The sequence below is a fragment of the Melanostigma gelatinosum genome (genome assembly GCF_949748355.1).
Source record: "Melanostigma gelatinosum genome assembly, chromosome: 14".
Classification (NCBI taxonomy): domain Eukaryota; kingdom Metazoa; phylum Chordata; class Actinopteri; order Perciformes; family Zoarcidae; genus Melanostigma; species Melanostigma gelatinosum.
This window is the reverse complement of record NC_136647.1, coordinates 4,161,186-4,176,490: the sequence shown is the minus strand read 5'-3', so window position 1 is coordinate 4,176,490 and position 15,305 is coordinate 4,161,186. Positions and strand designations below refer to the sequence as shown.

The 15,305-nt window shown below is 44.1% G+C and overlaps 1 protein-coding gene across 4 annotated transcripts in view; it reads left to right on the top strand.

Moving 5' to 3' along the window:
• LOC306787859 (rho GTPase-activating protein 7) overlaps positions 1-15,305 on the top strand; it is a gene marked incomplete at its 5' end in the record, with an annotated part of 67,787 nt that overhangs the window by 46,820 nt on the left and 5,662 nt on the right. For 2 of the 4 annotated variants that reach the window (XM_079283161.1, XM_079283163.1), the window contains 11 exons: positions 2,904-2,975; positions 3,145-3,226; positions 3,924-3,987; positions 4,696-5,300; positions 5,648-5,864; positions 6,006-6,395; positions 7,927-8,264; positions 10,132-10,308; positions 14,286-14,445; positions 14,733-14,931; positions 15,067-15,280. In XM_079283161.1, the coding sequence (XP_079139287.1) occupies positions 2,904-2,975; positions 3,145-3,226; positions 3,924-3,987; positions 4,696-5,300; positions 5,648-5,864; positions 6,006-6,395; positions 7,927-8,264; positions 10,132-10,308; positions 14,286-14,445; positions 14,733-14,931; positions 15,067-15,280 (2,518 nt within the window). The remainder of the gene's footprint in view (positions 1-2,903; positions 2,976-3,144; positions 3,227-3,923; positions 3,988-4,695; positions 5,301-5,647; positions 5,865-6,005; positions 6,396-7,926; positions 8,265-10,131; positions 10,309-14,285; positions 14,446-14,732; positions 14,932-15,066; positions 15,281-15,305) is intronic. The other 2 variants (XM_079283162.1, XM_079283164.1) reach the window with 2 other exon arrangements.

Below are 15,305 nucleotides of genomic sequence, written 5' to 3'. Positions count from 1 at the left end.
AGGAAATGATTCGGCCTGGGCTGGGCGCTGAGAGGAGGAGAAGTAGCAAGGTGTCCTTTAGCGTCAGAGAGAAAAGGTCTACATGGCAAAGCTAAACTTTGGACACTTGTCTACCCACGTGGAAGAGGTGAATCACATCTGAAAGGCTGAAATCTATCTCCTGCCCAGAAGTGAGCGATAGCACTCCATGCGGAGAACAGTGGACTCACACTGTTGGATCTTTTTCCTCTCCTCTCCTCTTTGGTACCTCTTGGGCAGGCAGAGGCGTCGGTAAACACAAGCACACTGAGTGCAGTCTACCTGTCTGGGCTTCCTGTACTTCTGTGTTTTTGATGTTGCAATTTTTCATTTGACGTCTTGCTGCCTTTTGGAGCCTTCAACGCTGTGAAGATGCCTCGTGTTGCTTTAACATCCAAACACCTTGTGGCATGTAAGGAATGAAAGAAGACAAACATTTGCTTTGGGGCTTTCTCCTCTCATCCAGGTTCGACTGACTCCGTCTGATTCATTCTTTTGACTTCAACACACATCTCTGTTCCAACTGCAATGCAGCGCCAATCCATTTCCATCCGCAAACTGCCCTCCAGTTATTTGGGTTTGAACGCTTCACACAAGGACTTCTGAAATAATTAAAAAAATGCTAATCACTCACTTCCCCCGCTAAGATTCTCCCTGCAGGCATGAGGACTGTGACCGCAAACATTTCCAACAGAAGCTCCGTCTCTGAGCTCTGAGCCACGATTGCCTTAAAGCAGAATATTCGACCTATTTAAAGTAGAAAACCGGTTTAAACGTCGAGAGCTTTGAACTTGTGACCCTCAAGGTCGCAGAATGGCGGGCTGTGATTGGTCAGTGTTGGCGACGGATAGGGACAGTGCTCGGAGTGATGTCGGCACTGAGAAAGTTCAGGGCTCTAACGCTGGTCGAGTCACATATCTCTGGATTTACAGATCCTCTCGCGGACATGCGAGGCCGCCGCTCTGCAAGCACACTTGATCCCTTTTCTGCCTCAAATGTCACATCTCCATCGTAATGCCGGAGAATGGGCTCTGCTCGCAGACGTTTAACAAGCAGGACTTTTGGGTCAGGATGAACACACTTCTGGAAATCCCTCTGTATTTCACCGTGCAAGCCGTTCATTTCTTTGGCTGCTACTCGCGTAAAGTCACTTTACTTCTGTCTGTCTGTCTGTCCTCTCTCTTCTGTCATTTTGATGATTGCTATATTCGCTGAATTCCCCCGCCCCCCCCCCCCCCCCCCCCACGTGTTTACGTATCTGGGCCATCTGCTTTGTGTCGCGCTGTTCTTCAGCGGGAAATAGCGAGACCACTTCATACGCCAAGTTTCCATCCTGCTGTCAATTTTAGACAAAAAAACTTTTCAAAAGTCACCAAAAAATGAAATGTGAATTCGGTGCCTTCCCTTCAAGTCTCACTGACCTAAGTAGGCAGTGAAAAACACAAGCACCAGACAAGAAGTGTTTGAAGACCCGATCAGTCATGGCTGCTGCTGTTCTTTAGTGGAGCCTAATGTCGGCCATATTTCATGCTGTTTGAATATGAAAACAAGAAATGCCCTTGGCAGGTATTCTCCCCGCGACGGACCTCTTGTGCAGCGAGCGAGAGCGAGAGAGTATTTTGAGACCCCTCAGACAATCCAAATCCTCTTCTGGGCCGTGCAACCAGACTGAGAAAATGATTTCTGTCGCTCCTTATTGTAAACATCCTGGATCCAACAAATCATTTTCATGCTTCACGCCAGAATGTTTTCTTTTCCACTCGGCCTTTCCTAATAATACTTTGCTTCAGAGTCTCTCATGTGGAAGGAATACTTGACTGCAGAAGAGGTTTATTGCCTGTTTATATTTGTGTTTGTTCTCACTATCAACATCTTTTGTTTTATACCGATAGAAATACTTTTGAGAAAACAAGGATTTCATGAACTTTTAAGAGGAAAGAAGATGGTAAATTGACTTTTACTTGTAAAGCGCTTTTCCAGTCTTCCGACCACTCGAAGCTCTTTAACATTAGATGCTCATATTCTATTCATAGCCGGGGCTACCATGCAAGGTTCCCCCTGCTCAGGACTATAACATCCATACAAGGACACATGGACGGACTAGGAGCAAGCTGGGGAACAAAGGACCGGGACATTTACATATCACGCTATTAAAGATAACGACATGTTTGGGGTTTACCACACTTTTTGTGTGAATAACTAAATTGAATTTGCAGTTATTGTGCATCATTTTCCATCTTACCAGCCAACTTCAGTTGAAACAAATGCTAATGTCGCAGATAGTCCTTCAAAGATCACAGTCAAAGCAAGAACAAGACAAAAGGACCAGAATTTGCCTCTTTTTTTGATGTAACCCGATTTGAAAACCAGAGCGAGGGTGCCTGTGATGTTTGGGCTTTTCAGTGTCTGACATCATAAGAGCTCAACATTGGCACCAAGGTTCTCAAGTCAGAGTGTACATGTGATGTCCATCAGATAATTGGATCTATGTTTGACTAAACACACACCTTTTGAAATGAATCCTTTTTCTTGGGCATCAAATGAGTGGCATGTGAGAACTTCTTCATGTGCACATCGATGGCAACAACCTCAGAGGGCGAAGCCAGGCCGAGGTATAGAAGATAGAGAGGGAAACATGGAAACATCTCTCTTCTCTCCCAGAAGCCCTCATCACACAGCCAATTAGCAGTCATTAAAATGGCCTCTTCCAAGAGTCACAGATAATCAATAGCCTGCATGTGCTTCCAGTTTTTACCCAAATGCAAATGTAATTTAACTTCATAAAGACACGACTGATTAAGGGCAAATATTTGCCCTCTTAAAGCGGGCGAGCGTGAAATGATTTTAATTGAATCAAATGCTGTTTTTCTTCTCTCTGTTTGCAGAGATTGAAGCCAGGGAGGCCTGTGATTGGCTGCAAGCGGCCGGCTTCCCTCAGTATGTGCAATTATTCAAAGGTAAATGTAAGGGTGTTAGTGTAATCCGCACAGCCCCCAGAGTCATCACCAAGATGAACAATGGCTGAGTGTTTCATTTGCTGTGTGTGTGTGTGTGTGTGCGTGTGCGTGTGCGTGTGTGTGTGTGTGTGTGTGTGTGTGTGTGTGTGTGTGTGTGTGTGTGTGTCAGACTGCAGGGTTCCCATTGACATTGAGTGGGCGAAGCGTGATCACCACTTCCTGGATAAGGATGCCCTCGATTCACTCTGCAGGTAACACAGGTGCACTTCTAAATCTAACACTTTTATTTGTTGTGTGTTAGAGACGTGTTCATTGAACTCAATGGTTGGTTGCTTTGACGCTGTTTTATTCAGTTATATTATAAAACCTTTTTTCTGGGGACCCACTTTTTAAGAATGACAAACCATCATTGAATCGGTAAATCAGCCATTTTGAAGCTTTGTTTTATGCATGAGTTATTGAAAACGGATAAACATGTTAAATACGTGTATTTGTTTAACATCATTGTGCAGTTACAGCTGTAACAGTGGCGTGCTTTTCTCTTGAGTGTTCCTTTAACTGTACTTTACCGTGGTAGTTCCACTGGGAAATGTTTAGTTTCGTCTCTTTAGAACCTTTTGCAGGAACATTCTGCTTCACATTCACTTACTGCAACTGCATTGTGATCTGTAGTCAATAAGATGCTCCAGTGGAGCAGTTAGAGGTTTAGTACCTTGCTCAGGGGCGTCACAGTGGTGGTAATGAGGGACGGGCAAATGCTGCCGTTTCCTCAGATTTATCCCGTTGGTCCGGGGATTAAAGTAACGGCCTTCTAGTCACAAGCTTGTTCTGAAACACAAGCGCTTGCTTACATTTTGGCATCTGTATCAGAATGTGTGCAGCAGGTCACTGTTAAGTGACACTGCCTGTCTAACCACCACACACTTTCATCTCTCCTCCCTCTTTCAGGAGATTAAGCACTCTGAACAAAAGTGTGGAAATGAGGCTGGAGCCACGGAGATCAAAGCGCAGGGTGAGTGTTGAGAGCAAACACCGAGGAACTGGAACACAGCAGGACTCTCGTATGAAGGCAGGCCGAGCCCGTGGGGGGTGTCACACCATGACATCTCCCCATTAAGCATCACTTGATTTTGACAGATACAAAGTGATCAGTCCTCCTCCTCCAGTTCCTCTTTCTAGGAGAAAGTGAAGTCCAAGAAAACCAAAGCTGAAGTTATAAAGAATGATTTTTTTATTTTATGTTATTTATTTGTTTTTGTAAATTCCAACTGGATTAACAAAAACAACTTTGACATTCTATCTACCATCCAGCACATTCTTCATTATTCTGTGTTCTAACTTTGTTAGACACAGTAAGATGATCTTCATTTTTTAAATGTGTCCATTTAAGTCACACCGCGTTGCTAAATCCACAATATATTCTCAAAACAATCAAAGTACATTCTAAAATAATATGTGTGATGTTTATATGCTTTGTTTGCATGAATGTAAAATGATGTGCATCCTTGTATAAATTATTGAAAACATCTTTGTGTTTGTGTAAATGTCGGGCCTCTGTGTTTGTCTGAGTATTCTGTTTGCACATTGTCGTGCCTACATGCATATATTAGTGTCGGTGCATATTGTGTTAAACTGTAATGTTTGTGGGTAATATTTCTGTGGTATAACCAGATTTTTGTGCGCTCTTGTCTGTGCAATTGAACCCTCCATCTTCTTCCAGGGAGACGACTTTGACGAAGAAGACTTCTGTGCCATCAGCCCCAACTGGACCTACGACAGGCGGATCCGACGATGGCGTCGCCTCGACTCCACGATGGACATCCTTTGCTTGTCTGAAAACGCCACCAGACGCCAGAATGCTTCTCTGTGTGACGTCGGCGACCGGCATGACGTCTGCTCCATCCACAGCTCCAGCAGCACTGAGAGCGAGGGCCGCAACGGACACCACAAGGGTCACAGAGACGCCATCACAACCCCCTCAGACGACCAGGAGACCAGCAGGAGCTCCTCCCGCTGCTCCTCCACCAACAAGATGCATTTTGTAGACCCCTCGTTTGGTGGACCCCCCTCCCCTGATGGATGTGGTGGAGGATCATACACCGTGACTCCGGATGCCGAAGGCTGCCTCCCAGACAAACCGCCCAGGAAGAAGGGCACCAGTCTGCTGAGGAAGATGGAGAAACTGAGGCTGAGGGGAACGACTGGCCTCCTCCCTTCTGCTCACAGTGGTGGTTGCAACAGCGAGAGTCGGGCCCGGCACGTTATCAGTAGTCCTGTTCAGGTCCAGCAGGAGGAGAGGATGGAGAGGCTGCACTGCCCATCAAGGTCAGGATTGTGGATTGCAATCTTTTAAAAAGCCAGAAGATCTTTTCACAACATCATCTTCTGTTTCAAAGCTATTTCCAGAATGATCAAAGACTCCTTTTAACCAGATCCGCAGGTTGTAGCTAAATCCCCAAAACTGATGATAGTAGTGAATAGTGAATATGAAAAATAAGTTAGAATAGTAAATAAAGCAATGCATTATTGGAGAATTACATTGTACTGAAAAGAAAAGACCAAGAAAGATATTTTTCTTGTGGATGGAATATTCTTTTGTGCCAGAATTGTAACTGCAGGTCTTTCCCAGAGCAGCTTTAACTGTAGAGTTCTACCTCCCTGAATGTTTCCAGCCTGCAGGGTCGACCCGACAGCCGTGTGTCCTCCTCGCCCTCGTCTCCTCACACCATCAGCAGCAGCAGTAGCAGCAACAGCCACTCTGAAAGCAGCAGCAACGTCAGTACGCCCAGCCCGGTCACCCGGGTCAGGAGTAACTGCAAACGCTCCGACAGCGGTGTCGGGGTCGTCGGTGGAGCGACCTGGAACAACCAGAACCACACAGGAACAGAGGTCAGTCCAAGAAATGTCGCTTGTTAAAATGCTAACATCGGCTAATCAATGGACATTTTGAATAATATTAAATAAACGCGATATTATATTCCCTGAATACTTTATTCTGTCCTTCCCTCATCCATCTGGTCACCCTCTCAGGACTTCAGGAACCAGATCAACAACAACAACAACAGCAGCCCCGAGGGTCTGATCTTCCAGGTCCCCAACGGGCACAAACCGGGAACCTTCCCCACCTCTCTCGCACACAAACGCACCCCTCTCTCCCCCATCATCGACGACACCTCCGTCAACTGGAGAACCGGGAGTTTCCACGGCTACCGGGGGCGACACAGTTGCCGGCATGGCACGTCATCGCTGGCCACTGGTGACCAGGTACCAGGAGTCCCCAGCCCGCTCGCTGTGCTGGATCATCGGCTGAGCATCTACGACAACGTGCCCGACGACCAGCAGCCGTCTGAAAGTGAAGTCGGCAGTGGCGGAAGTGGCGGAAGTGGCAGCGATGCAGAAAGGATGGGTGAGGAATCAGAGGTGGGTCCAAAGACTGTTACTCCACTGTTACTTGTATTTATTGTCATATATAGATCTAAATATATATATATGTATATATATATATTTAGATCTAGTATTACCAGGTGACTTAGCATCCATTTGCTTTAAGGCCTTAGTATGCTTCAAACAAAGCGTTTTTCAGATGGTCTATCAGTGTTTGAAACCTCTTTTCCAACAGCAGAATTTGGGGGAATGCATTCGATCATTTTAGCAGCTTCAAACAATCCGACATTCCCGTCCACTTCATGCAGCTGTGTGGAAGTACGAAGGGTTTAAACTTCTCTCTCATTTTCTCTTTTTCATTTTTCAACACAACCACTTCCAGCACTTTTCATGCGAGTACAACATCATAAATATCTAGAGGAGAGACTGTACGAAAGTGTGTGCGCCACTATCCCCATTTCAACGATTTATTGCATCATTCATACAAAGTCACGCAAAAGACAGAATTATTCTCCATGTTGTGAAGCAAAACATCTAAGTGGATGGGAATAATGAGGAGAGTCATCCTAGCGTGTGTGATATTCATATAAGGGAACAAACGAATGAGTGGCACAGCAGAGTGGAGCTGTCCAGGTGCTGAACAGGTGACCTCGCACCGTTGAAAGGCTTCTGTCCATGGTGCTGAACCCCCTGACTGCCACTACAGTGGACGAGTGGGTTCAAGGACCACATATACTGTAGTTATATCTTTTGATGTACCTGGCTATGACTTTGTGGATCCAAAATTACAGAACAGATCAGAGAGAAGATTTTTACCTGCTGAGGTAATTGTTGAGTCACTATTAGGGATCAACATGTACGATACACTTTGGTTATTATGTGTAACATGTCTGTAAAGTTCCACGATATGTTCCCTTAAGTAAAGGTTTTTCAGAGAGGATAAAATAGCTCATTGGCTTTCCTGCTTCTCGACTAAAGAATGGAAAGACAATCTAAAATAAGTCTGTGAAGACGCAGGTCTTCAATCAATGACATTGATATTGCTAAGCTAAGTTTTCCCATAAGGCCAGAAATCATTTTGTGAGTGCTCTAAAAATTCCATTTTAGATTAAAACAATACAATAATCGGTCTGAATTAATCATCCTCCTTCACACATAACTACACCCAAAGTAGAAGAGGTGCAATTTGGAATAAAGGTGGAACCCTCTTTGACAGAAACATGGCAGCCATGGAGGGAAAAGAGAAATCATTCAGTAATGGCATTTCTTCTGATCTTTGAAGAAATTGAGTGATACCTTTCCAAAATTGCTTCATGAAATCCTTCATTTACAAAATCCTAAAATCTGCTGAATCAATCAACTGAAGAAATTGTTTTTTAACACTTTCCTTTTGGGCGTTCTATACAACTACTATCTGTGGTAATTGAACAATGTAATATTTCTCGTTTATTACAGTGAAGTTACTCATTTAAACTAGTAGGTATAGTGGATTGTCAATTAGTTTTGGTGAGAAATGTTTCTTTGTGGAATCTTCCTTTGATCTTTTCCGAATGCTTTCCTCTCTCAGGTGGGTCGACTGTTGGCAGGTGAAGATGTGTTCTCTGCTCTGGACAGCGTTTTGGAGAGGATCAGCAACCTGCAACAGCTGGTGTCCACGTGGTCTGAAAATCTATCCGAGGACGACTGTCAGAGAGGTTCCTCCTCCTCTTCTTCCTCCTTGTCCTCGTCTTCCTCCCAGGACTCAACTGGTCACGGCTCATCGGCAGCCTCCCCGTGCCCGTCTTCCCCCAGCCACCTCCACCTGGAGGCGCAGCATCCAGAGGAGACGGAGGAGGTAAAGAGCCATGAGGAGGTGCCTGTGAATGGAGAGGAGCCAAAGACCAGATCACCACAACCCAGATGCAGGTGAGAAAGCTCGGAGTGTAATGCTGCAATTAAATCAAGGTTTCTTTATCGAGCGTATCATAGTACACAAACAAAATAACTCAAATTGTGTCACAAGTTAGGGTCATTAAAAAGACAGTCAACACAAAGAACAAAGAAGTGACATTGACGTTCCCCAAGTTAAAAGCTCATTTGTTTGCCAAATATTGATCAGCATCAAAATGCAGGTCAAAGAAACACAAGCAACACTTTAAGTGTCCGTGGATATTTGTAAATGGAAGCCTCTGTGTCCGGCAGGGCGCTGATGACAGTTATGGGGATTTATTCCCTCGTGCATCAACCAAAGTATAAATGGAGTTACTATGAGGCCCTGAAGATAAAAGCAGTCACCACACGGTGAATAGTTTTGATCGCCTCTTTATAGGGCAGCTTTTATATCTCTTTTTGTCACATATTTGTTCTCCGATATAGAGCAGTAAAAAGCTATGAGGCCTCTCCTGTACTGTGAAGTCAGCCACATCATCGGTGTTTGCTGATGGACGCTGCCACTAGTGGACTGGTCGAAAGACAAAAGGCAGCAAAAGTGCCATCTCAGGTGCCCCCCCCCCCCCCAGTAGAGGAAATGTGACGCTGTGCCCTCTATGGTGGCCTTATAATTGAAAGACGCAATGATGCAGTGCCGTAAAGGCTACATGCTAGAAAACCTCCCTTTCTTATTTATTTTGCCCTTTCCCCTCAAACAGTCCTCTGCTGGACACTGCTTTCTCTCTCTCTTTCTTCTCTGTGTGTGTTTTATTGGATCGTTTTAATACAGGTTCAGGTTATGTGAGTCAGATTGTGCACACTGATGTGCTTTGTCTCTAAACCTGTTTTTTAAGCACACCAGCATCAGGGTTTGCAGGTACAGGAACGCCTCTTGGTGCAGCACTTTGGTTAAACTGAACTATTGGATTCATTACGATGGATGAAGTTCAGATATTCATGGTCCCCAGGGGATGAATCTTGATTACTTTGTTTATCCCATGCAGCCCCAGCACCAGGTACACATTTCTACTCAAATGTACACACGTGTGTTTACATGCTAACTGCTAATCACCTGCCTAAAGTTGAACCAGATCTGAGAAAAGAGCAAGACGAGCATAAGCGAACATAAGTTGACTATCTGTGGTCATGTTCATGATAAATATTAGCACGCCGACATGTAATGTGCTGCGTGCTAAATGTCAGAACACGTGTTAACATGCGATCTGTAAGCACGTTAAGATGCCACGGTTAAGGCAGCACGCTAAAGTCAGTTCTAAAAACTAACGTGAGCATTCTTGTATGCTAATGCTAACTTGTTATAAGCACACTACAACTGAGAGTCTGACAGTGTCGAGCTGAAATGATCAGAAATGGCCACCATACAGATGATTAACCCTGATGATTGAGGTAATGTTGCGATTTTCCTTTGCCGCCACCCTCCAGACAAACTTAGCAATTTAGTTTTCTGGTGTGTAAACAGTGTTACAGCTTCATTTGGCTGCTAGCACCTTAATCTCCTTTGTGCATGGGGATCTGTTTTGTTAGGGTATCTCAATAAATCATTCCATGTTGTTACATCCAGTGTTTGTTTTCTGATTGGTCTTTTTCAAGTCCCTGCCCTTAGAACTGATGAGACAATTAAGAAAGAGACATTTGTTGATATTTTCTGTGATAAGATCTAAGTGCAAAACATTCATTGAATATATATTCTTCAAGAATGTGTGTGCCAACTCTGGGAGATAATCTCCGACCTGCGTCTTGATTGTGATATGTTAAAAACTGGCACGTACGTGTGTGTGTGTGTGTGTGTGTGTGTGTTTGCGCTTGTTTGTGTATTTATCTGTTCCCGCTGCTGTGTGTCCAGCAGAGTGAGCCAGCAGCTGCACTGGTCCAGCGAGCAGAACCTGCCCTCCCTGCCCACCAGTCTGGGAGTGGAGAGCCAGTCCGTGTCCCAGTTCCTCCTGCTGCAGAAGCTCTCCCTGCTCAAACTCACCGCTCTGATGGACAAACACTCCCCGTCCAGTAAGCAGGGCTGGAACTGGTAAGAAGTGTGTCAGGACAGAGGGGTTTTTGGGTGATGTCGTAGCGTGAAAAAAAAAAAACCCCAGTGAGGTTTGAGCAGAGGTTGTGGGAAGCAGAGAAACAAAGCTCTGTATTCCTGGATATTGTTTGTCATTCACACCTGCATGGAGAAACTTCTTCAAGGAAACAACAGTGGAAACGAGGGCAGATGGGTAAATATTTCACGCAGCCTATTTAGAAAATTCATATTTTATTTGTGGCTCGGGTGCAACGTGCCGCGGCGTAAAAACATCAAAACTGCTTCAAGAGCAATAAACCCCGGGAAGAACTGTGGGTGCTTCACCTTGTGTCTGTGTCCCTGGGGAGCATTTTGCTTTGGTTAACTGCTCAGGCATTGTGGGTTATTTTGGGTTCGTTTCTCAGTTCTCTTGTTTTCCTGACTGAATCTCTGTTTTGATATTTCGTTCTCATAATTCATGATGTGCAGAAGGGGATCGAGGCCAACGCCAAAATAACTGTGATGTCCCGCCACAGAATGAAGTTCGAACATTGTTTGGGTGTAGGTTGTGTCGAGCGAGTCCCTGCAACAGAGGAGACGAGCACAAAGTTAGCACGAGACAGAGAGCCACAATGGAAGAGACGGTTCAGAAAGGAGACGCCCCACTGAGAGTCGCTTTACCTGTAGAAGTCTCGCAGTGAACACAGAGTATGGCCGCTTCTTTCAAAGTAAACGTTGGACCAATTTTTCACCAGCCACACACACGTCCCCAACATTCTGAAACTAAAATGGAAATGGCAATTTTCAGACGGGACAAATCCGGAGAAAATGAACTTTGTTCAATATATTTCTCTCTCTCAGCAACACACTCTCTTTAGTAAATAGCTAATGTTAGCAAAGTAAAAATAAATACATCATGCAAACACTTCCAAACGAGATGGAGGGATGTGGGGAGAGGCGAACACGCAATGACCACTTCAGGAGACAGGAAGTGTACCATTTCAAACCATTGGTGGAGCTTTGAATGCGTCCATCTTTGTTGTAGAGCGTTTTTGACAGCAGCTACATTTACGGGACATACGGCAGGTTCTGGTAGTGTAGGATCCTTTCGTTCTGCGTTTATGTTCTTAAAGAGGTAGTGAGGGTACGGCAAGCCCTGAGGGACAGTAGTAGCAGTAGGATAAAGGAGGTAGCAACAAGATTTGGGACAGAAATCAAGGCCTTTTGTCTTTTAATAAGTCATTTGCAGACTGTTGAGCTCAAATCCTTTTCTTGTTTAAAATGTAGGATGTTTTCACTGCACTTTGTATTGACATACATGGATTTAATGAATGTTTTGCCTCCTACACTATGTTTTCGGAATAAGCCCTCGTGCAAAATCGAGACAAATTCATTTCTAAGAAGAGAAAAGGGCTGTTATGTTCAGTGAGATAATGTTGAATGACCATTGGATAAAAGAATCATCCTAAAATTACTCCTCACAGATATTCGTCTATCATTTTCGGGATCAAACATGTGTTCGGTGGGGGATTCCGGAATACCGGCCCGCTCATTGACAGCGGGTTGAAAAGCATCAGCGAGGCTTCCTGTAGTTCTGTGTGTTGTGTTTCAGCATTTCAAAGGGCTTCTTTTTTGCAGAGATTAAACTTTAATAAATCACATGAAAAGGGAGCGAAAAGGAGGAGAAATCACGTCAAAACTGACCTCTACGGGGGAAAAAACATCAAGTTAACGTTTTGTTCAACAAAGCAGGCGTTTTAAATGAGCACACACTCTGAAGTGCAAATTACTTGTTCTTACACAAAGTGAACTTCATGTTCCTTCACCTGGAACTGGTTTTGGAATGTGTGACAATAATACATCTTAGACACGCCGTCCTTTTCTATTCATCCCCACAAAACATGGTAAGTTCGTAATAATATCGCTGTAATTTCAGCCAGTCTTCTCATTGGTTACGCATTGAAAGGTCACTGACGAACGAGTTGTATCAATCTCCTCAATAACTCTTTGACTGAAGGCAAATAAACTTATTTCCCAAACTATTGCCTTAAGAGAAACCTGGTTAACACAAATGTGGGCAAGGACACGGCATAGCACTAAAACTCAACGCAGCTCAACAGTAACTTGTGTTTTAAAGCCGGACACATAGTGAGTAAGAAGCTCAACGCTCTGTCACTACAGCACCGCCAACTTCTCCGGGAAAAAAAAAACAGAAAAATCTCTCCAGGCTTCAACAATTACGTGAAGTCTTGTCATTTCAATGATTTAATCACTGATGCCAAAGCGAGAGCTAGAATACAGCAATGAACTGCTGATTGGGACGGTTGATACTCTGTCAGTTTGTTTCAGAGAGCCGCTGTTAGATGTGGACGACAGAACAGTGGGATGAAAAGAGCTGGAAAGCATTTAGAGTGCACGAGTGATATCGTTTTCTCTTTGTGACTCTGGGCCGTAATGTGGTTTCATACCGAGTAGAGAAGAGATTTCATTAATGATTGTTGGAGGTCTTCAGATCTCTCCTTTTTTAAATATGACTAAGCACTCGGATCATTTTCGAGTTTCGAGTTAGGAACTAGCATTCATTGCAGCTATCTATGGGTTTAGAAACTAGCATTCATTGCAGCTATCTATGGGTTTAGAAACTAACATTCATTGCAGCTATCTATGGGTTTAGAAACTAGCATTCATTGCAGCTATCTATGGGTTTAGAAACTAGCATTCATTGCAGCTATCTATGGGTTTAGAAACTAGCATTCATTGCAGCTATCTATGGGTTTAGAAACTAGCATTCATTGCAGCTATCTATGGGTTTAGAAACTAGCATTCATTGCAGCTATCTATGGGTTTAGAAACTAGCATTCATTGCAGCTATCTATGGGTTTAGAAACTAACATTCATTGCAGCTATCTATGGGTTTAGAAACTAACATTCATTGCAGCTATCTATGGGTTTAGAAACTAGCATTCATTGCAGCTATCTATGGGTTTAGAAACTAGCATTCATTGCAGCTATCTATGGGTTTAGAAACTAACATTCATTGCAGCTATCTATGGGTTTAGAAACTAGCATTCATTGCAGCTATCTATGGGTTTAGAAACTAACATTCATTGCAGCTATCTATGGGTTTAGAAACTAACATTCATTGCAGCTATCTATGGGTTTAGAAACTAGCATTCATTGCAGCTATCTATGGGTTTAGAAACTAACATTCATTGCAGCTATCTATGGGTTCAGAAACTAACATTCATTGCAGCTATCTATGGGTTTAGAAACTAACATTCATTGCAGCTATCTATGGGTTTAGAAACTAGCATTCATTGCAGCTATCTATGGGTTTAGAAACTAGCATTCATTGCAGCTATCTATGGGTTTAGAAACTAGCATTCATTGCAGCTATCTATGGGTTTAGAAACTAGCATTCATTGCAGCTATCTATGGGTTTAGAAACGAACATTCATTGCAGCTATCTATGGGTTTAGAAACTAGCATTCATTGCAGCTATCTATGGGTTTAGAAACGAACATTCATTGCAGCTATCTATGGGTTTTTTGTCCGGCAGTTAAGTTTTTTGTTTTCCTGCATCTGGAGAACATTAGTGTCCAATGGAAAAGAATAAATCAGTCGTTGGTATTAATGGTTAAAAGGTTCAAAAACCCTGATCTTTTTGATCAGCGCCCATGGTTTCTCTCTGCTCATGTTGTTCCTGCAGAGCTGATTTGAATGGCACACACACACTGGAGAGATCAATGGGGATTTATGTTATCAAAGAATGTTCTTTGGCTCTTCCCTCAAAAGGAAACGCATCCAAGCGCAGCCAAGTTGAGAATTGTTTTTTTTACACTTGACTGCTTGAGTTTACAAATTCCCAGGATATTTGCAAAACTATTTTTGATACATTTTCAACACAACTCTTCCCCCGGGCACTAGTCCATGCTGTTTGATTGCTTCCTTGTATTGAAAGGCTTCCAGAGTCTGATGGGAATCTTTTTCACCCGCAGGACTGTTCCTAAACCGCTGAGGAAGACTAAGGTGATGGAGGTGAAAGGCCGGCGGGTTTTTGGGGTTCCTCTGCTCCTCAGCGTCCAGCAGACGGGAGAGCCACTTCCACCCAGCATCCTCAGAGCTCTGGTCTACCTGAGGGCCGAGTGTTTGGACCAGGTAAGGAGCGTTGGTTTTAGAAACACTAGGAGACGCTGTTGGACTTGAGAGTGAGATCTAATGAATCCATTATGAGGCGGTTGCATCGACACAAAGACCATTTCAAAAATAGTTTCATTGCATTGTGCTTTTTGGGATATTTCAAAACGTACATTACGAGAGGGAAAAAATCAGGCCGAGCTAAATTCAACACTGAGGAAAAGAAACGTAAAGGAAGATGATCTTTTTATTTAAATCTGTTTTTGCTTTTGATGAAAAGTTCTCGTTTGCGTCGTGGTCTTTCTCAGGTGGGTCTTTTCCGCAAGTCAGGCGTGAAGTCTCGTATTCAGTACCTCCGAGAGCTGGTGGAGTCTGACCCAGACGGCGTTTCGTACGACGGCCAGTCTGCCTTCGACGTGGCCGACATGGTGAAGCAATACTTCAGAGACCTGCCTGAACCCATCTTCACCAGCAAACTCTGCGAGTCCTTCCTCCACATCTACCAATGTGAGCGGCCATTACTCCTATCATTAGCGAGTTCAAATGCTAAATGTGTGTATGATAATCATGCTGACATTTGTAGGAGCACAACCATGTAAACTGCATTATTCCAATATTAACAGGTTGGCTTTCTACTTGCAGATTTTCCCAAGGATCAACAGCTGGTCGCAGCTCAGGCGGCCATCTTGCTGCTTCCCGACGAGAACAGGATGGCGCTGCGAACGCTGCTGTTCTTCCTGCGGGACGTGGTGGCCTGCGTGGACGAGAACCAAATGACTCCAACCAACATTGCAGTTTGCCTGGCGCCGTCGCTTTTCCACCTCAACACCCTGAAGAGAGACGCCAACGCACCCAGGTGAGCTGAGACCACGGACAACAGA